This window comes from Dufourea novaeangliae, unplaced genomic scaffold (genome assembly GCF_001272555.1).
Source record: "Dufourea novaeangliae isolate 0120121106 unplaced genomic scaffold, ASM127255v1 scaffold39, whole genome shotgun sequence".
In the NCBI taxonomy this organism is placed as follows: Eukaryota; Metazoa; Arthropoda; class Insecta; order Hymenoptera; family Halictidae; genus Dufourea; species Dufourea novaeangliae.
Window position 1 is genome coordinate 1,597,601 of NW_015373918.1, and position 17,605 is coordinate 1,615,205.

General features: G+C 39.6%; 3 protein-coding genes across 3 annotated transcripts; all 3 read right to left on the minus strand.

Moving 5' to 3' along the window:
* Positions 1-1,805: 1,805 nt before the first annotated feature.
* Positions 1,806-5,813, minus strand: LOC107194429 (probable cytochrome P450 12a5, mitochondrial). The gene is given in 12 exon segments (XM_015584051.1): positions 1,806-1,916; positions 2,222-2,422; positions 2,487-2,565; positions 2,643-2,812; positions 3,594-3,789; positions 3,856-4,106; positions 4,193-4,260; positions 4,263-4,291; positions 4,362-4,484; positions 4,544-4,655; positions 5,344-5,665; positions 5,667-5,813. Coding segments are annotated over 12 exon segments (1,809 nt in total).
* A 500-nt stretch (positions 5,814-6,313) lies between these two features.
* LOC107194437 (H2.0-like homeobox protein) lies at positions 6,314-9,695 on the minus strand. Its single transcript, XM_015584059.1, has 4 exons — positions 9,584-9,695; positions 9,264-9,476; positions 6,953-7,143; positions 6,314-6,502 (listed from the first exon to the last, which is right to left on the minus strand). Exons 1-4 carry the CDS (start codon positions 9,687-9,689, stop codon positions 6,314-6,316), a joined length of 699 nt encoding a protein of 232 aa, XP_015439545.1. The 5' UTR covers positions 9,690-9,695.
* A 2,479-nt stretch (positions 9,696-12,174) lies between these two features.
* On the minus strand, positions 12,175-13,632 carry LOC107194385. The gene is made up of 3 exons (XM_015584004.1): positions 13,554-13,632; positions 13,123-13,418; positions 12,175-12,315 (listed from the first exon to the last, which is right to left on the minus strand). Exons 1-3 carry the CDS (start codon positions 13,630-13,632, stop codon positions 12,175-12,177), a joined length of 516 nt encoding a protein of 171 aa, XP_015439490.1.
* Positions 13,633-17,605: the final 3,973 nt, after the last annotated feature.

Here is a 17,605-nt window from a genome sequence, read left to right on the forward strand (position 1 = left end):
CATGTTCACGACCCCAGTGATCCTTCTCGATCTCCTCATAATTACTATCATTTGGCACGCCTCCTGTAAATTCGTCGAAGTCGGCGAAGCGCTCAGAACTATCAAGGCGAAAAAGCTGAGGGGATGGATTAGGGAACACCAAGCCGCGATCAGGTACTGTTCCATTGACTCGTAAAGTATTTAAATAAAATTATTTTCCGTAGAATATCTTCAACCCTCTGAATGATTGTCACTCGGGAAGAAAATACTTCCTATATACGATAGAACTGAAGCATTAATCATTTTTAAAAATCGTTATTAAACGTAACTTTTGCAAGTTAAATTCTCTTGATTGGCACATGGATCGTATGAAATTGACCAAAACATGTGGTCTATGGATTATCCATTCAGCCCTGAATTATTACGTCACATAATTAATTAATTGAATGGGTGTCTAGAAGAAGGGCGTATGTTATATTTCGTAAAATTTACAGGAAAACGTAAAAACAATTCATCGCTAACTGTAGCGCATTTAAACGCTAAGTTAATGATTCCAAATGATATTACACGAGCAGAAAAGGTCAATCTCTGACCATTTCAACGGTATCAATATTTTCGATTTATACAAATAGTTAAACATAAATAGTCTAAATGTGTCGATAGTGACGATTGCTACCAAGCGCCGCATAGGGGCTGATAGTAGATAATGAGCGTCTTTATTGAGACTATAGTCACCGATGTCAGTCAGAGGGTTAATAAAGATAGATCTACAATTGATAGTCCATTCGTTTCTTGAGTAGCTACGCGGACGATGTCAACCATCTTATGGCACCACTTGCGATCAAATCCACAATCGCTGTGACATTATCAGTGATTATTTCCGGCCTCGTAATAGCACACGTGAGTGTTTCTGATTTCATAATTCGTAATACAGTAAAAGCTCCATAAGAGTTGGATAGGAAGTTCCTCATGAGAGTTTCCACACCATCCCCACCATTGGGGGGGGGGAGGGGTAGATTTCTGAGGTGTTGAAAAGAATTGCTGTATAGACACCGTGAAAATTTTGAAGCGGTACCGAGTTTCAAACTCTCATGGAGACTTTACTGTATATTGCGAACGCATTTACATTAACTCAATTCCTTCAGGGCCTGCCCCTATTCGAGATGTCAAAGTTCTTCATGCTCACAGCGTTCTCCATGCTCAGATTTCTGATGTGTAGTTACGCGGCCGACGTGATGATCGTAGAGGTGAGGTTTTTTTACTTAAGGAAATATTAAATTGTGAGATTCACGAGCACGTTGAACAGGCGCAGGATATCGCCTGGCGGGTTTACGATTCTCCGTGGCTAAACGCGACTCCAGGAGTGCGTAAAGAGGCGGTGATTATTATACAAAGGTGCCAGAAACCGATCGCCATTCACTCTGCCGGATTTTTGACCGCTTGGTCATTGAGATTTTGCGGCCAGGTGAATTACAATTCCATGGATCGGATAATAACACTTATACATAGTAATTTCCATTTTTCTCGGCAGGTTTTTTATACAATTTTCACATATTTCTCGACACTAAGGGCGATACTACGCGTGTGAATGTATCAGAAACGAAACGACCGGAGAATTTGGCCAACAACTTTTATTACTCGTCTCCAGATGGACTGAATGTTTAACAGAATTGAGCATGAAGTTACAGTTACTGTTATCTTGAAACTTGATGCTGAAGTACTTCTTACCTATCTTCTATACATTATTAACTTAACGAAAAACTAAGTATTGCTGACTACAATGACGAAAGAATTCCACGGATTCCCGTCGATGATCGTTGCGGACCTTAGATTCTGTCAACGAAACGGAATCGTAGAGGTTTGTTCGGCACGTTTACCATCATGAAGCTGCTCTTGATGTCGGCATAATCGTACTCAATTCGGAACTGTCGTACCAGCTGGAAAAAGCAGTAGGAATAGTAATGATTTGAAAACTGTCTTGGAAATGTATGTGGGTAGGGAAGACCAGGGTTGAAAGTAACAGGGGTAGGTTGTATCAGGGCTTATAACTTTTTAAATAAAAGGGACAGCATTATGATAACAAATAATCAATAAATTACGATAACTATTACTAAAATATAGACTATCTTTTCATGACAACCAAAAACTATTACTTTCTATCGCGATCTCCACTATATTCCATTGAATAAATGAAATAAAATTTGTGTAGTTTCACGTGAACAATGCGTATTTATTCGAATACCTTCGCAGTCAGTAACATCATCGTCGTCTCGGCCATATTCTTCCCTAAGCACGACCTCGTGCCGTAACCAAAAGGCAGACAGCTGAACTCTGCATTCCCCTCGGAGGAACTGGTCAACCACCTCTCCGGCCGGAATTTCTGTGGATCCTCGTAGTTCTCTTCTCGTTGAGAAGATATTTGATTCGCCATTATGACGAACGTCTACGATAGTTAAGATTAATTAATAGTACAGACTGATAATACCACATTAACCATGATCACTTACTCCTTTAGGTATCGTATATCCGTGAATAGATATTGTCTTCGGTAATAGCCTAGTGAAATATGGGAACGCTGGACGCAGCCTTGAATTGTAATAAAATTATCAAAATTCTGTAAATGATAATAGTGCTCGTTAAATGATCGTTCGTTTAACCGCTACCTCAAACTTTCTTGGAAACACGCTTTCAAATATCGCATATCCTTTAAAGTTTCTTTTGTCAGGGGCGAATCCTTGTCTGGTAGAACATTCACGATTTCATCGTACAATTTCCTTTGGGTCCTTGGATTCTTCGCCAGGTGGTACAAAAGAAATGCTTCACAATTCGCGGTCTGAACAGAAAATTCAGATAACACTTGAATCCACGATAGAAGATCTAGACATCTAGGCTGTGGTCAATAACTATGGTCTGTTTCACGAAAGAAGATGCCTCGGCGCGTGGCCTGGTAGGGATCCAACGCGAGCTGCGTATTTCGTGCGACGTTGTCAAGATCTCAATGCCACTGTGTATCTCTTTCCATCCTCCGGCACGAGAGCCTTTCTTTCAGACGCTCGGTAAACCAACTTCCTTTTTTACCCTGCGATTTCCACGTGTAGCGTTTAATAACCTACGTATTAATTTAATCCCCTTTTAATATGTTGCTCAATATTTGGGTACAATACATTCTTTCAAAAGAAATAAACTTTTTCTTATTCATGTATTTAAACTCTTGACGTGTGAAAACGTTCAGCGTCTCATCGACATTCTCCGCCATTTTCAGACAATGGATGATTGACAGGCGAGTGCCGAATACAGTCTCCACTACTTGAGATTGTAGGTAGGTCCTTCTCGAGAGGTTTGTAATACGTGCGATGGAGACAGACGACCGTAGACGAGGACGCACGTCGACGGTAGAACGTCATTGGCCAAGACGCGAAGAGTGAAAGAGACACAAGTGCCGTAGATGTCTCGGGATCGCGACAACACCGCGAAAAGTCGAGCCTACCTCCCAGGCATCTTCTTTCGTGAAACAGACCATAAGTATGTGGTGCTAATAACTAATTTAGTATTTTTGTATAATATACTTGATAGTAATTTTGCATCGTTATTTTTTTATATTTCTACATTATTACCGCTTGTACTCCTAAAATCATCATGTCCATCAGCAACGTGCAGATGTCATCCGGCTGGATGCCATCGGTTACAAGGAACTTTTCCAAAACCGGCAAGTCCACTTCGGTGTCTTTCACTTTGCTCCCTGTTTTGTACCCCGAGAGAGATCGACTTCGAAGCTTACTTTGCGCCTGACGGACGTGCTTCCCGATGACACTGACAGTAAAGAATTCAATTATTCGTTCCTGAGACACAATGTGGAATGTTTTATATTAAACTCACCCGTCTAGAATGTCACAAGCTTCGAATAGATTCTTGGCGAACGGCGTCAGGAAAAATCGCCAGACTTGGAAGCCGGTTTCGCAGCGATTCATGTACTTGTGAGCTGTCATTAAAGCACTGATGATTCTCGATGGTTCGGACGTGGCGTTGTAACCAGAGGTTTCGAGGAAACCTGTGTGTTTGTTGAAAGTGACGGCGGAGAAGCATTCCATCGCCCAGCGTATGATGTCTTCGTGGAAATTGCTGGGTACCTGGTGATTTGGAAATTAAAATTCTACATTAGTTTCCTAGGCCTTCTATAAATACTGATATCAATTTATTGGATGCTGTTACACACTTCGTCTTGTTTGTTGCGTATTTTGTATACCCTGCTTATCAGCTCGTCGCAGACCATGTCGATCCTGCATCCCTGACTTCCAGCCACTCTGAACCCTGCCTAAACGACAATGCCAACAGTCGATAATATTCTGAATGTTTCATGAATTCATTAATTAGTGTACACTGACAGCGAGAATGGTCCAGCTAGACGATACTTGCGATGATGCAGGTGATAGTGCTGTAGAATATCGATACCACTGCGAATCGGTGTGTTCCCTTCCTGTTTCAACACTTCGGCTATGTGTTCAGGTCTGCAACAATCATTTAATCAGTAGATAACTGTTCAGGAAGCGATGGGAAAGTATCGTACCTGTGGATCATAACGATATCTCCCGAGAGCGGTCCATTGATCCTCACAATGCATCCGTGTTCATTGAACAGATACTTCAGCGGCGTGACGTTGCGGTTCCACGACAGGCGTCCTGGAAACGACTCATTTGAGGTTTAATAAAATCATTCGCGCAAATAGACAGAACGCCGAAGAATTATCGAATACAGTGCTGTTGAACAATGGACCCAAATTTGAATCAGTATTACACTCGAATATTCGTTGCCGCCTCGTGATACTGTTCTGACTAAATAGAATGGACCCAGAAGGAATACAGATTTCAGTGATCAGAAATATTGGCTCGACCTTTCTAAGTCAAGTGACCTGTTGGTCTTTAAAACAATATGGACCTAGTAACACATCTATGGTCTCTCTTTTTGAAGGCACCAAGTTCACTGAGTAGAGGTATATTAAGATTTTTTTTCGGAAGAAGGGATGGTTGGAAAATTCTTTGACAATGTTTACAGGGAATAATAAAAGTATTCGATCGAAAGGAATCTGTATCTACATTCTGATAGCGAAACCTTGATTACAGTATCGTTCGATTACTTTCGTTGCACGGTATATATAAAAGTGTACATCATGTTGCATTCTCTAAGCTAAACCTGCTAAAGAAACCCGAAGAACCAATGATACTTTTTATTCCGATTCCCAACAAGTGACTTTTAACCGATCTTATTATAGACTTTTCTGTTAAATGTCGTACAGACTCCCTAAAATTCTCCGCGTAAAGAATTGGGATCTTCGGATTTCGACCTATCGGTACTTCCAACAGATCGTACCGTTGGTGAATCGGTTGATTAGCAGACTGGAAAACAGTTGCGTACCGAGGAACGGCACGTATTTCCAATACTTCTCCCACAGTTTCAGGATCGCCGGTCCAGGGACCTCTTCGAAAGGTAACGGTGATTTGTCCACGGTGATCTGCGCATCGAGCATCGGCTGGGATATCTCAAAGGACGACGAGACTTCAACTGGATCCAACAAAGGAATGGATTCCACACTGTTCAGAGTATCCGTGATCACCGTTGCTTGGCTTTGATTCATAGATGTGGCCGCTGTAACATTGATCATTATTAAATTATTCAATAGATATTCTAAAATATTTACTATTTCGAATACACTTGCAGATTATGTTCGAGGCACTAAGGTTCAGACATTTCTGGCTCTCGTTCGTTGTCAACGGCTTCGCCACCTTCATCGCCGAACATTGTCGGGACATCGACGAAACTTTCGGCAGAATTCGTTGCATCATGACTACGGTTAATCGAATTTCTTGTTATTTTATAGAGTAAACAACCAAGTATAGTATTTTAATGACACCAGGTTTTATATATCTTCGCGAATGATTTACAGTGTCTATCAATGTTCAAAGAAATTACCTTCTGACTCGGTGGTAATATCTTCAGTGATTAATGACTCTCACATAAATGTAATAATAATCTTTCAGAGACGATGTACCCACACAAAATTAAAAATCTTACTAACCAGCGTTTCTCAAATGAATTTTCCCGTAGATACCACGCACCGAATCTGTGACAGCTGACGTGATAAGAAACAACGACACAGTTGCCTCGGTAGCGAACGAACGTTTTCGGAAGTAACTTCTCAGCGTTCACTGCAATTTCACTGTTATTGGGATCATAACGGGGGACACGAAATCATTAGGTTCATACAAACTTTATTCCTAGTACAAATTTATCGTTACAAATTACAAACTAGATTCTGTATATTTAATGTACATTTCAGCGTTCACACGTCGACTTCAATCTCGACATCCTCCTCGTCCTCTGAAACAGTCTTTCCCACTGAACTCTTCGTATCATCCTTCGTTAATTTTTTCGCCGAGTCCTTTTGCGTGTCTGGATTCGTTATAGAAGCGTTCTCGCCCTCTTTCGTGTGACGCCATTTCATTCTGCGGTTCTGAAACCAGACCTTCACCTAAAAGACAAGAAAAATTGTCCATTGTACTACCTCACAAAAATTTCTCGTCACTTTACGTATAAGATAATACCCAGAAAACCGTGTAAACTGTAAGAACTTGATTCCTTTTACGCGAAAGATACAAATTACTCTACTATATCCTGACTTTTCTGAATAGAAAATATATTCTGTGTTCTCGTAATGGTTCCAAACGATTTACGAAATTTCGTTTCTAATATAATTTTCCGATTTACGTCGACTGAACAATTTCGATTCTACTATTTCGTCATAAATTCAATTTGTCCTCAACGCTATAAGTTCATCACCATTTCGGCAGTTCCTCACTCGCCACCATTTTCTAAATCCCAAGCTTACCCAACCAGAAGACTCTACACACATACCTCTCCCACAAAACCCGAGGATTTTTTCACCTAGCTCGTACAATTACTTAAAGGGAACAATATCTACCTGAGCGTCCGTGAGTCCCAAGGTCGCCGCAAGTTGCCTCCTGTCGGGTTTGGTTATATACTTCTGCAAGGAGAACCTTCTCTCCAGTCCTTTCCGTTGCAACGAGCTGAACACAGCCCTCGACCAGGACCTCTTCCTCCTGGTGTTCGCCTCCGGTTGGTTACTCGGCGCAGTCGTCGAAGTAATCGGTGCTGTAAACGTGAAGGATATCTTGGTGCAGTATTCAAAATAAATAAGTATATACAGTGACTCCGTCGGTTTCTATTCATAAAACGGGAACAACCCACAGAGGGTGGGGGCGGATTCGTCGACGATGCACCGTGGACGGGGATCACAAATTAGGAGGAGACGTGACAGGGGTTGTAAACTGTAGTCTGTGGCCTGTGGACGGGGGTGTCTGTTTCAACAGATCCTAAGAACCCGGACAAGAGGCCCCCGCGATTGGGTACTTCTGGCTGATTTACAACCCTACCGAGTGTATACAACATGTGTACGAATTTAAACAGTGCGGTTCCCTCTCCGCTTGGTACGGTACTCCGAATGAATTGGACGACGTAGGATCATAGTTATTTCGGGCAGCTGCTTAGACTCTGTGCTCTTTGAAGGTGCAACCGTGATTGACGAATACCGAGGCGTGCCTTTAGTTGAATCGATTTGAACGCTCTGGGCAGCTCTGAATCGTCCAAAGGTTGTTTAAAAGTAATGCATGCTTGCCCAATGGTGGATAATTTTATTCGAATAGTACAGAGTGAAAAATAGATGACACGGTAAACAGTCAATAAGAGTAAATAATCGTTTGCCAAGTGTCTACTCATTGAAAAAGAAATATCATTTCAATATAAAAATTGAAATGTTCAATACTTTCTTTCATATTTTATCTATTATTCGAAACTCTTTATCTAGATATTAAGTTTGCCCATATCTAGGGCTCCCTGCACGGATTGAAGAATGCGTCAGAAATATATTCATGCGAATTCTGAGTAAATAAAATCTCCCGTTTTTTTTAAGAAATTGACGGACTCGTGAGATCAAATTCGATACCCTGCGGATTAAATAATAATCTGGAATAATTGAAAAATAATAGATATTTTAGAAACCAAAGGAAATATATACATGTTCCTTCAGAGAAATTGTCAATGATCCGATCTTTTTTGGTGGCAAAAATTAGATATGCATAAATTAAGCCTGAAATTCGTAACTTGATAACTGTACACGTCATCAAACGTGTATGTATATCGTGTCGATGACAATTAATCGTATTGCAACATCGTGATTAATGTTTTATGGTATTTCAAGGGTCTCCTGATTAAGCCTAAATTTCAGAGTTTCAACTAACCGAGAAAAGGGGAACGACGAAACCGATGTTTACGTCGCGTGTAAACCAACGGTGGCACTTAAGATGTCGTTTAAACACGGACAGGAAACACGGGAATACACTGGCGCGTAAATATTTTGCCCTACTTGCCCCGGCGAGTATTCGAGAGACAAGACAGTGGCCCATATGGTAGCATTTGTTAATGACGCAATACAACATTCGTCTCACGAGCCTCTCCGGGGCTCCCGTTATGATTTCCGCTATAAGACGATCTAAACGCCCCGCGAACTGGGGGGTCTGTAAATTATCGATTGGTCCGAACGATGAAATGTTCTGTCTTCTAACCAGATAAGTGATTCATTTACGAATGGATACAAGTACAGAGAAAACGATATTCTAACTACGTGTGAACCACGGGCAAATAAAAACTGTAACAATGATCGATTTGAACTTCATTTTGAATCGAGATAATTTGAACCAAAGCCAATGTTTGATTTATAATTATGTATTTTATTATAGAATCTTCTAAAATAATTTGACACCAATAACTAACACATATTATAACCTAGTGACGGGGAAATATATTTCCCTAATTAGATTGTAATTCAAGCCCGATTTAATTCAAGGAAAAATAATAGAATAGATTGTTGAACACTGCAGGAGGTTTAAATGAAATAGTGTAGTTTATATTTATTAAAAGCACAGAATGCAGATAGTGCTGCTTTAAATTTGACATGAAGTACACAAATGCATAAATGTTACACAAAATATTATTTAAGATGTAGGTTTAGTATCGATTTGTGTAAAATGTATAAAAACGGACAACTTAAAAGTATCTGTGGTAAGAAATTACAAGACACAATTGTCGGGGAAAATAAACTTATAGTTCTTAATAATTCTATGGTTTTTGCAACAATTTTCAAGCGATTATTGTGGTAATGATATTCGTGACGTTGGAAACGTGAAATTTTTAATGTATTATAATTTATAACTTACGTCGTGGAACAGGTCGAAGTGGAGCGGGCCGATAAATATTTCCATAGTTCTCGATCACTCCGTTTCCATGATTCGTGTTCCCGTAGTTCCCCGAGATCGTAGTTTGACCGTACGAAAACGGAGGGCAGATTCGAAGGGCCTCGCACCTGACGCAACTACCGGGGCAAGGACACCGTACCGTGGAGAATTGTACCGGAAGCGGCCTGAGTACATCTTTCGAAATGCCACAATTTTACTCAAAAACTCGTTCGCACAAGTACAACGAAACATAAATATGTAATTAACGAATTACATAATTATACACTATATCCAGATCTCACCTGTCCTCTTCGACGAAATTTCGTCCGATAATATGCGTTCTACGCCGAACTTCAACTGCTTCGAACAATTCGTTCCACCGACAACGCGAGTCTTGATTTCGTTCATTTTTATTTTTCGATTAAAATCCTTTATCCTTGCAATCTTTATACAGACTTTATACACTTACTTATATTCACTTTCCACTTTAAAAATTCACGACATCCTTTTTCCCAATAAATCGGTTCACCGGAACAAATACACGTCACTATATTCGACACTTTTTCTCATGATCGTAGATGACGATTCATTCACGATTGTAAACATAAGTTTTTAAGGATGTGAATCGCAAACATTTTAATCGATGACGATTCGAGATGATCGGAGAGAATTAAGAGACACGGAGAACCAGAAAGATGATAGTTGTAGAATGACTTTCACGGAAATGCATAAGAATGAATGAGCGAGGAACGTATTCCTGCCATCTTCAGATGAGATTTTGGGCTTGGAACAAAAAAATCATCTGAGCTCGCTGCAATTTCGGACGCTGGATTGGTCCACGCGAGATGCTGTAGGCGTGTCTCTAGAGAAGATTGGTCCCTGAATGATGATGAGTCTCTGAGGCCGGGGTTGCGAGACTCCATGGTGCGCCGCTCGCGAGAAATCCTCTCCTCGTGCTTACCGCCGAGTAAATATTACAGAATTTAAGTAAATATTATAAATACCCAACCCTTCTATAAATCATCACGAGAGATAATAAATGATCGCTGAACACGCTTCCGAAATTGTAAACGTCGCGGATGTTATTGAAACCGGAAATGGAAACACTGTAACTTTATTTCGATACATTTTATTATTACGATTGTAATCATCGAGAGAGAAATTCATTTTCATTAGATGGATATGTTTGAGTCCATACGTAGATATAATGTATCGAATCATCGATAACTGCGAGGGTGATTGTAATTCACTAACGAATAATTAAATTATTATCAATGAACCTAATTAAATGGAATGATAAATGTTAAATTTATGGACCATACAAAATATACGATATATTAATGTGAACTGTGAAGTGTCTCGAATCAAAATATATATAAAATTATCTATTTGGTAATGGAATGAAAATTGAACGTGTCTATATTTGTCTTAATTGCTAGAATTCTGTCCGAACACAATTATAAAATAAATTTGTGAAAAAAGGTAATAGAATTATATTTCATAAAGAAGACAGAATTACTAAATCAATTGAGTTATTGTAAAATTCTGAGATTTACGTTCTTCTAATTTAATTTAACCAAATTTTAGAAATGAATATTTCCTTGTTAACAGTTTGGTTTCACAGTCACATCGATGAATTTGAGTTTGCCGCGAAACGAGGATCAACAGCTAAAGCAAAGAACGGATCTACTGAAAAATATGGAAAAGAAAATGATGATCCCAAAAAATGCTACTCGGGCTATACATATCCGTGGAAATAATAGCATAGAGACGTATGGTCGATGATATCTCTGGGAGCCATATGGTTATCTTTGCATGCAGACTTTCGGAGTATACAGTCACTTAGGTGTTTATTTGAAGAGCCATGTTTGAAGCAGCCTCTCTACCCACACGCCAAGAATATTCCTCGGGATATGTACACACCGTGATCCTCTATTCGATTTTATTAGGTTTTAGGATTTTCCAAGAGTCCGCCGGATCATGATAATCGAACCTTTAATTGAGTCGATCGAGATCGCGAGAGTCTCGGACGCGTCCATTACAAAATCTTTCGCCCGTGGAACTGTCGATCACGTTTCTCTTTCGAGACAAAAAGTTACACGAAAAGCGTGGGAAGCTAAAGCTTCACAGTTTCTGCTTCCATGATGAGCTGGATTCGCCTTTCGTTGCATTTCATTCTATTGCATTCCGAATTCTATATTTCGTCGCTCGAGATCTTAACTGCTCTAACTCCATTTTTCAAAAAAATTTAGTTAATCAATCTAGGTACGTCGCATTGGTCCAAAGTATACAAATTAACCATAATATAAACAAAATTCAAATTAGAAAAAAATATTCTTTCAAGTATCAACTCCGAAACTTTGCAATTTTTCTTCTTAATGACTGTATTTCTAAATACTAACAACAATTAAAAATTTATGTTGGTAATAAGATACAATTTTGTTAACTATTGCAGTGAATAGCTATTCAGTAGATGATATTATACAGTGTTCGATTATTTCACTACTTTCCTGCTACAATAATATTAAACGTCATAAACTTTAAACTCAGTTTTCTCAGTTTAGAAACTGTTGGGTATAGAACACTTAAGAACTAGAGCGACGATTTGTAACCATAACTTTTCTTCAAACTTATTCAGTGCGACTATAATTTCCGAGAACAAAGGTTTAGAAATCGTTCTATAATTCTAGATCTAGATCAAAATATTAATATATGGATTATCATAGCAATATAAATAAATATTCGTAGTCTACGAAAATTTCTGTTACGAAGGAAAGACTATCAATCCTTGTCAGATCATTTACTTTCACGAGTTGCATGTGATTTGGCTAACTTTACTCGATATCATATCCTACTGTCAATAATTAATGATTCAATAATTTCGTGTCAATAATTAATTGTACATCGCATAAGACCGCGACAACATGATCATTCCCTGATAAAGCTTCTCGATCTCGAAATCGTTTTCTGCAGGATCGAAGACGAAGACGTTCCTCTTCGGCCGATTATAGCTCTGCTGCAGTCCCTGCAAGCTCTGAAACGCAAAAGAGACTCGATCAAGCTCATCGGTTACTCCGAATCGGAGCATTCCCGCGTTTCAGGAAACTGACGTAATTTTTCACGCAATTTGCATCGGCGCCAGGCGATCGCGTTTGTTTTACAATCATGGTTGTGCACAGTTTTCCGAAATGGAATCGAGCGAAACCGACTCGATAAGAAAATGATCGTAATTCTTATTCTACGCGTCTCCTAGTTTCGACGAAAAGCCGCCATTTTGAGCAATTGGGGGGAAACGTAACAGAAAAGACCAAAATAATTTGTGACAACAATAGATTCTAGTGGTCAGAAGCGAGAGTCACACCGTGGAACTTAACTATCAAACAGGAACTATGTCCCAATTTATTCTGAAAAGAAAATTCATCTTTTCTTAGGGAATTTTAAGGATGCCAGAATATTTCTTTATTCTCCTGAAAAAATATTGATAAGGATGGCTTGTGTAGTGAGCCCCTGAATTATTAAACTCTGTTGACGAAAAAAAACTATTCTAAGAATGTTTCAAATTAATTTCTCTAACATTTCTAGGTTTCCCGATTCATATTTACCAAATTGACAATTATATTCGTCGTTTGAAACTCAAAAAGTATGGATGAAGCGAAGTAGATAACAATTATCAGTGAATGCCAATAAGCTTCTTCTAATTGGTCTAAAAAAATTGTGAATATCTGTACAAGTTCACGGTGTTGTAAAATAATTTATACATATGAGAGTTATACATATAGAAGATTACATCCTCTGTTAAATATTTTGCTGGGTTACGAACAATTTATATTGAAGAGCTCACCGATAGAACAATCACATTTCCGTTGTTCATGTTTCCCGAGTTTCGGCGAATAGCTGTTATTATGAGCGTGAGCAAATACCCGCCGAAAGCCAGAAACGATAACGCCGTGACCGCCAGCTGGAATATTTGTGAGATTTTCGTGTCTTTTCCTTTCTCCTCGTAGTGCTCCCCGTATCTTCTCATTGGCCTTTCGTTGTTCTTCTTAATATTTCTCTTTAAGGGAAACGCCATTGGTAGCGAGAGGGATAACGCTCTACTCGATATCTCACTGGCTTCATCATCCTCCTCGAGGAAGTCTGCATATATGCGAGTGTAAACATCAATGACACAAATGTAGATGAAAATAATGTTGCTAAATTCTTTGTTTCACCATTCATCGTCTACTATCATAATGATTTCTCCCTCGAAATTATACCAATGGTAGGATTTACCTTCTTCGCCCCCGAAGGAAGACTTCATATGGATCAATTCGCTCATCGGCAGCTCGCTCAAGCCACGCATCTCGTCCATGTATAAAGTCGTTCGATTCCCAGACGCGATTTTCAAACAAGAAAATACGAATAAAACGAAAGCCACGGACATAAGTGACGCGTTCGGGTTCCTGAAAACCGACAGCGTTTTCGAGATCGATTTATGAATTAACGACATAGGGGAGACCGGGGATATCTGTCACGTCTTTTAATTGACAATTTTTTTTCCGTAATTATTAGGTATTTAAAATTTTTCTTCGTAGTGAGAGAAATAATCGGTATCTGTGATTACAAAAAATACGAATGTTGTAATGTTAGTATCAGTATTCCGATATATTCTACAAATCAGCGGGACACTGTTAAGTTTAATATCTCGATTGCTTTAATTAATATTCCGACTGTGTTAGCACAAAGTATATGTGAAAATTCCTTCTCGACTCGAGCGAAGCTCGTTTTGTACTGTTTCTAAACAGAACTATCCTCCGAATCGGTAGATCTTGTTTCTCCTGCTTGGTTGACAAAGCGAGGAGAGTCCCAAATCGTCGGTCATCGTGGCCGTGAACAATAACGTTAGAGCTCAACGGGGTGGAAATGTGTAATTAACACCCGTTATGAACAGATTCAGTCTGATTTTCAGTATCGCCGACGACTCTGTAGCGTCACGATGCAGATGCTTCTGTGCACCCTGATCTATGTGTCTGTTATGGGGATTTCTGTCGTTGATTCTTCTGGAGAACAGGATGGTAAGTTAAGGAGATGATCTTCCGATTACGAATAATTGCAGGTATTTACAATAAGTCGAAAATAAAAAATGTACAGCAAAATTTCTTTATTGTTTCTCTAACAAGGATTTTATTTCATTGAAGACCCGCCAATGGGTGTGCACTAGTAAGGAAGAAATATAATTTGAATAACAGTGAACCTTCTCTTAACACTTTGCCCATAAATAATAAAATTTGTGTAAGATTTTAAAGAAGTACCAGTGGTATAATTAAGATGTACATAGATAGATCGTATTTTTAATTTGCGAATGGCTTAAAATTTGTAAATATATTCTATTTTTTTATTGTTATAGGAGTACTCGATAAAATAAAAGCAGGCTTAGAGTACGCGACGAATTACTTAGAAACAGCGAGAGATATCGCCGATCTGGTGGCTAGAAGCTTAGGCGGGAAGCAGAAAGAAAAACGAGGGGACGAAGGCACGAAAGAAAAAGGAGGTTTCCTGCCTGCTAGCGTGATGTCCGCGTTCTTCCGGCTGATTGGCCTCGATTCGCAGAAAGTCACGGCGATCGCTGTGAATAGTGTCATATTCCTCGCGCAAATGGCACGTATAAAGTCCTTAAACATTCAAGTATGAAACATTTTCATTCTCTAATGCCGTGTATTTGCGTTCACGTTTGCAGATAAGCTCATTGTTCGAATTGAAGCCTTCGAAAGGGAACATTGGGAGGAACTTGGACGACGAGGAGGAGACTTCAACCTGGAATCCGGCGAAACTGATTATGGAAAGCAAAAACGAAAGAGTAAGTTATTCTTGATAAAATAATTAAAGAGTCCTTCAACGGTCCTTGTCCTTTTTTATAGAAACCATCTATAATTTTACGAGTTGTATATGTTTCTATATTTTTAGTTCATCTCTCTTACATTTAAAAATAAGTTTGGGTGTTATTTATTTTGTACTGAATCGGGAGCGTCGTTAAATATATAATAGAATGATGCTAATCACCTCGACGAAAATGTCCTTCGGTTAATATTGAAGGCTACAGTTGGTAAACGTTTTTTTTTTCAAGATACAGAAATTAATCGAGCATACACAAAACGAACACCTGCCCGATCAATTGATGCAAAGGGTAGATGGCCTCGATTCCGCTTGCATCAGACTATTACTGTGCAAAACGTCGCCGGTGATCAGAGCTGCACAAAATTCTCTTAAGATTACTACTCAAGGTGAGTCTCGTGGAATGACCGGGTGGTTACCAAGCAGGGACGAATTCGAGGAAAACAACGACCGGTGCGAGGTCACGCACAACGATTGCGAATTATTTTCCTAGCCACGGTTATCGAAACGATCTACGGTTTATACTTTATTCGCTGGAAGGTTGGACGAGGAGCTAAAAGTTGATGAGTCTTGAGCTTAAAAAAGAACGTCGAGTGTTCATTCATAGAGCATATATATTTGCGTCCATACAAATATATACTATATTACAGAATATACAAGGTAGTCCAAAATTAATTTACCGAATCTTGTACGTCGTAATGCCTCCCCTGTATCATACACATGCGCGTCGACGAACGAAAAGAAAACGTGAGAAAGCATCCGATTTGCAATCGGACACCCCTACGAGTGTTGTATTCGTCGTTTATTTAAACGGAACACCGGTGAACGAAGTTTCGCGACGTTCTTTTACAATTCCAACCATCACCAGGATGGTCGAGTCGCTTTAAATAAAATTAATTAAGTCGTTGAATTAACGCAAGGAACGCAGTTTAATACACGATCGGTAAAACGGTTTCATTTACGACGCTATCACGGGAACTTATTGTGCGAGGAGCATAATATCTGAGTGTCGCCTAATGAAAGAACATAACCGAGGTACAAAAAATATATTATATATTTTCTATAGATCACAGTATTCCTTCTAAATAATCACGCTTCGAATCAAAATCACGTTCATCGCCTCTTATAATCGCATCGACGTGTGCCAAGTCGCGTGCTTATAAAGAGGGAACTCTGCGTTATAATATTCGATCGGCACAATAAACGGAAAAACTGTCGGACGTAATATCATTCGTTCACAAGGAAGATACTTGTACGATTCTCAAGGACGGTGCTACTATAAAATCTCTACCCTTTGAAATATCGATCATTCCAAAATAAATAAAAAAATAAAAACGAAATACTCTATCCGTAATTACCCTTTATCGACACAGGATCGTTCTGCACACGTCCGATCGACGCTGTTCGAACGGCCGTGTCTCGATCAACGTGAGAACGATACCGTGAAACGGAACATAATCGAACGAAATATCAACGACGACGGTAACAATAATGAAACAGGATTTTTAAATAACAACTACAGTGGAAACAAGACCACCCGCGGAGCTTATCGGGCGGACTATTCTAAACGGTAGGTATATCCGGCGGAAATCCAGTTAATACTCTCACGTTCCGGTGTAAAACCGTCGATCGTTCTACACTACACATCTAACGAGATCAGGATTAATTGCGAGCTACATACATCAGGGGAAGGGTGAAGGGGAGGAGTCGTTGAACGATCGCTTGAACCTCTAAAGTCATCTGTAATCGATTACGATGGAGTAAATTAGTCGTCTCTGGCCAGTCGATCGGTGGCCAGAAACATTTTGGCATTACACAGCCTCTACCCGGTAAATATCGTGGTACGCGTGATTACGATTAAGAATGTCGATAATTATGAAAACTTTGGCAATATGGGAGACGCAATTCACGGGTGAAAAAACGGAGCAAAGAGTTTCGTGGCGCGGTTGAGCTTCGAGGCTCGAGAGAGAGAGAGAGAGAGAGAGAGAGAGAGAGAATATCCGCGCAACGTTTCGTGATCGGAGCACCGCACACGATAGACGACACATTCGCGACGAGTTGTACAAAAGCTAAGTCTCGTGGAGTCCCTTTATGAATAATTTTGATTCGTTCGATCACATACTGTGTCCCAGTAAACAAAACAAACAAACACTGAACGAAACGGTAGGTATCGGTACTTCTCGATCGTCGAAGATCACCGCGTCTGGTCGTGCGAACGTTCACCTGGAACCGGCGTACTAACGTTACGTGAAACGATTCGTAGTATCGTAAATACGTGTGTATCATTCGTATGTTGTATATAGAATATTAGGGGTCGGGGTACGTACAATTGCAGTCTCCTTACGGTTCGCTGAAAAATCGATCTCGAAAATATATATAAGGGATCAACAAGACTGTGTGTCGGGAGGAGGAGTCAGCGATCCGTACCGTGTCGTAATGGCACCGAGGAATTT